The sequence below is a fragment of the Pinus tabuliformis genome, chromosome 9 (assembly GCF_031772625.1).
Source record: "Pinus tabuliformis cultivar Carrire ecotype Pingquan chromosome 9, CPIR1, whole genome shotgun sequence".
Lineage (NCBI taxonomy): Eukaryota > Viridiplantae > Streptophyta > Pinopsida > Pinales > Pinaceae > Pinus > Pinus tabuliformis.
The window spans coordinates 798750446-798757553 of NC_142307.1; the positions used below are offsets into that span (position 1 = coordinate 798750446).

At 33.8% G+C, this 7108-nt stretch overlaps 1 protein-coding gene across 1 annotated transcript; it reads right to left on the minus strand.

The window, feature by feature from the left end:
- Window positions 1-2180: 2180 nt before the first annotated feature.
- LOC149151171 (peroxidase A2-like) lies at window positions 2181-3937 on the minus strand. Its single transcript, XM_089438986.1, has 4 exons — window positions 3693-3937; window positions 3378-3563; window positions 3020-3185; window positions 2181-2644 (listed from the first exon to the last, which is right to left on the minus strand). The coding sequence occupies exons 1-4, from the start codon at window positions 3906-3908 to the stop codon at window positions 2229-2231; spliced, it is 984 nt and encodes a 327-aa protein (XP_089295112.1). The 5' UTR covers window positions 3909-3937; the 3' UTR covers window positions 2181-2228.
- Window positions 3938-7108: the final 3171 nt, after the last annotated feature.

Genomic DNA, 7108 nt, shown 5'->3' on the forward strand with positions numbered 1-7108 from the left:
AAATGGTATGTGCTCATAATCAATAGGCTGCTGCCAAATTTCATCCTGATACTCAAGCTCAATAAAGTCTGGTAAAGGAGCTGAGATGTCCATATACACACAAATCCGTGCGTACGAGGTATATTTACCCCTCTTTGTGGTCTCAGCCACCTTAACAAATGAGCCAATTGAATTTCCAATTCCTTCTAATATTTCCGGATCCCAAAATTCATCTGGTAACCCAAAGAGACGAACCCACAGCGGTGCAGCTTTGATTTGCTCAGCCTCTGGGTTATACCTGTCCTCCCAATACCGTATAAACAAACCCGCATTATTCATGAAATAAGGACCCTCTTCAAACACCGCAGCCTTGTCCTGTAAATTGGCAAAAATGACTGTAAAGAACCCCTTAGCACCCAATTTGAGATCAATGTGGCCTCGCGGTTTCCATCGCTGTTGGATCCATCTCAGGAGATCAAGTTCAGAAGGCCAATACCCGATGAATTTACAAATCAACGCATGGTCACGCATATAACAACGATAATCCTCCAACTTGTGACTGGGAATTACGTACCTGGGTTTTTTTTGGGCCCTTGGAAGACATTTATTGACTAGCCGTGCTTTCCACTGGTGCCCCAGGACTGGCGTGTCATCAACTTCTTCTAGAAGCGGACCTTTCCCTCGACTGGTGCTGGATTGACCCGCCGTAACATCCCGAAAGGAGGGGATTTCACCCCTCCCCTGCCGTACAGCCATTGCGAAACTCGAGCCTCGAGCGATCCCAACTGCAAATCTCTGTGCAACAAGATGCCCGGAAAAAAGCACAAGTTTACCCTTGTGCGAAATTACCTCGGAAGCGTTGTGCAATTAAGATGCAGAGCGAAAGTAAGCTTGATAACTCTGCGTGCTTTGTTAATTTATTTCATATTAAATATAATAATAATAATATTTAATTTATTTCATATTAAATATAATAATAATAATATTTAATTTATTTCATATTAAATATAATAATATTTAAAAATAATTATTTTAATTATCTAGATTAATTAATCAAAATTTAATTTTAAACTAAATTGTAATATCACTGTTATATATTAATTAATAAAATATAGAATTAGCACATACATATAATGATTTTTAATATATTAATTAATTTTAAAGTAAATTGATAAGAAATAAAGGTTATCATATTCATATTGCAAACCATGTTTTGACACACTCAAGTCAATTTATGAACTTAATGACGTAACAGAGATTCAAATTGAACTAAGTTTGGATATAAATTGGGATATGGTTGACATTAATAATCATCGTGTGAGGATTTTGAATTCTTCAAATATTCATTGATAATTTTTGTGTGAGGATTTTGAATTCTTCGTATATTTATTGATAATTTGTTGAAAAGTTAAAAATTTTAATGGAATTTTTAATAGTGTTAGTGTTAGTTTTTATGTGTTTTTTTTAATTATATATTATTATTATTATTTAATTTTAAGGTCGTGATCAAGTTAGAGACTAAAATGGTGTCTGAGATTCTCTTGTTTGTGGGACAAGGGACCTATTTCCATACAAGGCATATATATTCTATCGACTGGATAACATAATATATATAACAAAATGTTAATATTAAAAACAATATTTTAACATAATATATATAACAAAATGTTAATATTAAAAACAATATTTTAGTTTATCAGAGCAGTTTATTTAATGCATGTAGCATTATGAATTATTGTGTCGAGTTTAGTATAGTAGAGATATTATAATATCTTATAGTGTAAATATTTTGACTAGATCAAATTACATAAAAAATAAATACAACAATAAATTATTTTAAAAAATAAATCAAAATAAAAAATAGAATTAATAATTAATATAAAGTAGATGTAAAACTCTCTATTTACACTTCATAATTTATTAACTACAAGTCTTTATAACCCATAATTTTTTCTCTGTTATTCTTTTATATATATATATATATGAAAAATAGATTTCATCTCTAACTATTTAGTTATCCAAAATTAAAAATTAATACAATCCAAAATCTTATAAAATTTAATATATAAATTTAAATTTAAATTTAAAAATATAAATATAAAAAAAAAAATAGTATTAATTCCTACCGATAAATATTCAATCCGCACTTACTTCCCTTTCTAACTTTTATGTTTTAAAACGGAATGGCACTGCTCTCACTGACTTTGACAAAAGTGGAAACAGGCCAAACAAAGCGATAGTGGGATATGCTACCCATTGACCTTCCTGCAATTTAGACGGATTTCTCCCCTTGTTCCAGTTAGAGGATTTATATTTCCCATCTTAATCATCGAGTTGGAGAAGTTGGAGAAAAAATCAGCCTGACTACTGGTGTAGTCGTTCACAATAGAAATGGTGGCTGCTCCCGTTGTGTTAAGCTGTTCTTGATCTGACTGGAACAGCCCCATTTCGTTTTGGAGATTTGTATAGTAGTTGTTGTCAAAGGTGTTTGGAGTGCCCGGATCAAGTGAGGTTAGGGTGTTCCCGTTACCATTCTGTGGGCACGTGCTTTGCAGGGTGGATAGATAAGATGAATTCAGCGTCGGATCTGGATTGCCTGTTCCGCTGAAATTGTAAAGTCTGTTGACAAAAACTGTGCAGCGAGCTCGCCCGATTGTGTGCCCACCTGGACCCAGCAGGATAAAACACTTTTTATTCACATGGTAGATTTTGGGAATATTTTAGATGAGATTGAAGTCAAAAAATTTACTTTGTTCAGTTAATCTAAAAATCTACAATCTAATTAAATTAAATTCTAAATTTATGTTCCATGTTCCTGATTTCCTTGCATTCAATTCTAAATTTATGTTCCATGTTCCTGATTTCCTTGCATGGATATTCACACATTTATAAAAAAAAATCATTGTGAAATTACAACCCAAACTAGTTAGCTGAATTGGAAACTACCCTTTACCAATGCATGTGAAAAATAAAAGCACTAACAAATTTTGCCATGGAAAGGAATGTGAGCTTGCATCTGCAGATAAGAATGTTGCTATACCTGACAAAGCAACTACATCGGTGACAGAAAGTCCCACATTTTGGAACTTTGCTATAATTGTGGAAACATTGTCTGTTGGTGCAGGAATGGCTGTGTTGGGAAGAGTTGGGTTTGCAGAGGTGCTATCTCGTCTTCCTAACTGTATACTCCACGATGGACCACCGGACTGCAGCATGTTGCAGACAGTTATCATGTTAGCAGGCTTCATAGATCAGTCATACTATTGAATATATTTCAACTTAGAAGAATGTTATAAAGGATATTCATAATGTTGTGTTTAATGTTGGATTAATCATTATACTAACACAGTATCACAAGCTTATAAGTCATTAATTATGATAGATTTACAGAGCAGTACGACTGATCGCTCTGCAGCAATGGCAAGAATGTCAGCACAAGAAACTGTTGCGTTGCATGCACTCTCGACTGCTGCCTTGATGTTGTCCACAACGTCAAAACCCCTGATCGAATTGTTGTTAGGACCTGCTGTCTTTTCGCCAGTAAAATTTGCTGTGTCATCTAACAGAACAGATCCATCACAGCCCTTAAAATCAAGGAGTGAGTGAAATATCAGTATTACAAATCTCTGTACTGAATACAAATCTATTGAATAAACAGACAGATGATGAATTAAGGACAAATCTAGTGAATAAAGAGACATATTTCTACTTACATTAACGAAGCAATCGTGAAAATGCATACGAAGGAGAGAGGCCGCAATCCTTGAATCATTTTGCAGAGCTTGCTGGATGACCTGCCCCACTATATTGGTAACATTGGGACATGTATTCTGATAAAAGGTAGGGCTGAGCTGAGCAGTGGTGCATTGAATGAATGCAAACGCAAATGCAACGAATATAACATTCACGGAAACATATCGAAATGCCATGACGAACCCTATAACTGGAGACTTGATAGACCTCTCATCGACTGGGTAGTCTACGTAGAGAATACAGCGGAGAGGCTTAAATTTATAAAGGTTTTCCGCCACCGACATCAGTCACTGTCACAATTTATTGAGGAGGGTCGTGATATGGAATTGCGATGATCGTGGTGTGCGTGCAATGCGAAAATGCTGGTCAGATTTATGGCCACTAAACTAAACTTTATTCAGGATAAAAATCTCTCCATTGCAGGCCCAGTCCTATTCAAAATATGGAGTACAAATTAAGCGTATACAGCGCACGTCCTATTCAAAATATGGATTAACAAATCTTATCCATTAAAATTTTTTAAATGAATCTAAGACCGTGTTAAATTAATAATTTAGTAGTGCAATTTATATATTAAAATTTTTCCTTTTTCCTAGTCATATTTTTCGATTGAATTGCAGCAGATTTATTTTGGAATTATAAGATTTAGTTATGTTGCAATGTTCTAATTTTTTTGAAGTGAAATCAAAACTTAAGTTAGTTGGCTTTGTCTCACCAAGGGACGCTTTCATTGCAATGGCAATTTTCTTTTTAAGGGATTTTCTCGTCAAAATTTGAGGATTCTTTTTCAAGAAACCTGAACGTGTTTGAATATTTTGATTGTGGAAATACATCTTATTAAGAAATATATTTTATTAATACATTTTATTAAGAAATGATGAGAGAATAATATAAATATATTATTTATTTTTTTGTGTAAGTTTGGTATGACTTTATTTTCATCATGTCCAATATATCACCCCAATTTGGGTGGAGAATTGAATCATCATGTCCAATATATCACCTCAATTTGGGTGGAGAATTAGTGACTTCACATCAAGGAGTTCCTTAATAGAGCACATGATCACTGACTATCCAAGACCCTATCGACAACATAAATATATTATTAAGTGTTAATTAAATTTAAAAAAAAATTAATCCTAGAAACAAGGGAACATAGGTTTAAATCCTCCCTATAGCGAGCTCGGTTTACAACATTGAGGAGAGGTCATAAACCCCCAAAGGTTTACTAGTGTTAGGCAGGTTGTTGGGTTCCTCTGCGATAAAAAATAAATAAGTTAATTAATTAATTAATTAAAAAAAACCTCACACCTCTACTCAATCAAGTCATTCCATGCATTATTGATATTTCCACATCTTCTTGATGGTTTCTGCTAACTTATGGCTTTTCTACTTCATTTGTAATTTACCAATACTATGACATAATGTATTGCATAATCTAAATTTTGGTCGATAGATCTTTTTGTATGTATCTGGTTAAAAGACATTAACTTTTGTTGTTAATATTTCCAATCTAACAAACCACAACAAAAGATTTTTGTTAGAAAAAATACTAAGGGGTAGAGGTGAGGTAGGGGGTGTCGGGGGTTTAATTCACTTTAACTTTTCATTTCATATTATGAATTTTATATGCCACTTTTCTTTATGCAACGAACGTGTGTACACGACTTTAGTGAAGGAAAACAATGTATACCCAGTTTACTTATTTTTTATACTTTACATCTCATGTTTAACTTTATCATCGCATTATTAATTTCATGAGTCATTTAATATGCAGTAAAGAGAAAATAAATCATAATATATACATCAACACATATGAACACCAGGATTTTTGGTGGAACCCCAATATGGGAGAAAACCATTGTTGTTGTCGTCTGTATTTCCTTCTTTTATTATATAAAAAAACTTCATTACATATTGTACTAGCGCAAAATCTTACCAATACACTAGAACCCACCTGGAGGAGGCTACAACCTCCACTCGTTCTCTAGCACCCAATGGAAGGGAGCTACAACCCCTTGACTTTATTTACTGGCACCTATCGGAAGGGAGCACCTACCCCCTAGACCAATTTACCAGCTACCACTGGAAGGAAGATTTGACTCCATTACTGAAGGCTCCAAACCTCAACACCTTGTGGTCCACATTTCTGAATGTATCACACTGGATGCACCTGTCAATCAACCATCAAAACATGCAGGCCACCTTTCATCATATTTTCACACTAGACCCACACCCAACATTATGATCAATACCAAAGTCTATACTAAATCTAAAATAAAATCATTGAACCAACTGAATCATTGTAACATCATCCCACTGAATACTGAATCAATCACTGCAACTATATAAAGTCAATGCACAACCAAAGCATAAAAGATATAAACAATCCAGATTAAGACATCATTGACAGATAACAACAAATATAACAGAACTCATTAAAAATCATCATCAAACAACACTGAAAACCCTGACAAAATCTATCTCATAATATATATGTGACTGTTATTTGGCAGACCTGTGTATATATGCTCTTATAATGTGAAACAACAACGTACTGATCTCAGCATACTGGAAAATAAATCTCAGAATATATACACGACTCAACAGAAACAAATATGTGTATGTACACCACTATCCATAAGAAAACCATCATACAGATCTTGAATTATTGAAACATACCTTCACTGTAAATAGAACTTACATTCCGCAAACCTCACTGTCAAAACTACAGAGTTCTGAAAACCCATTCAGATCAAAACATTACTAAAATCACGTATCCATCATTATTATCTACTTAAAAATTTGCAACAACCAAATCAATCAAGCATATATATTAACATATCTTTAGATCTTTAAGATTTGAGTCTTCTCCTTGCTTCCGGGTGCACCCCTATTCCAGTTCAGATCACACATAAATAACCCATTACTTGCACACTCAACACCTTGATCTCCATCTCATATAGTTTTTGCCTTAGCCAATACCCTAGGTAAATCCTTTGGTAATGTCATTGGTATTTTTTGAGATCAATTAAATGTTTCTTCCCCAATTAATATGGGAAAATACCAAATAATGATCCCTGGTATCCAAATTTCCATGGTTCAGATTATGTACGCATCTTTTTCTCACAAGACCTATGTATGTACGCAACCCTTCTTCACAGGAATTGCATATACTTTTCAATCTTTACATTTCTCATCCATCTGTAACTGAACTATCATTTCTCTTTCCATATCCACTGTAACATACGTACCGATATTCCTAATAGCTACATTAGTTCCATTACCATCATATTATTACCATGTTGACATCAAGTACATCTTTGTCAAGCAGGTTGCCTTCAAGGATAACACATTATTCGTAATGCCAACAATC

What these genes read in the sequence shown, in the direction of transcription:
- LOC149151171 (XM_089438986.1), bottom strand. Translation starts at nt 3,908, where the DNA reads ATGGCATTTCGATATGTTTCCGTGAATGTTATATTCGTTGCATTTGCG. An exon ending in TTCACGATTGCTTCGTTAAT is followed by an intron (nt 3,564 to 3,692) that starts GTAAGTAGAAAT and finishes CTTGATTTTAAG; the next exon opens with GGCTGTGATGGATCTGTTCT. An exon ending in CGATGTAGTTGCTTTGTCAG is followed by an intron (nt 2,645 to 3,019) that starts GTATAGCAACAT and finishes TGCTGGGTCCAG; the next exon opens with GTGGGCACACAATCGGGCGA.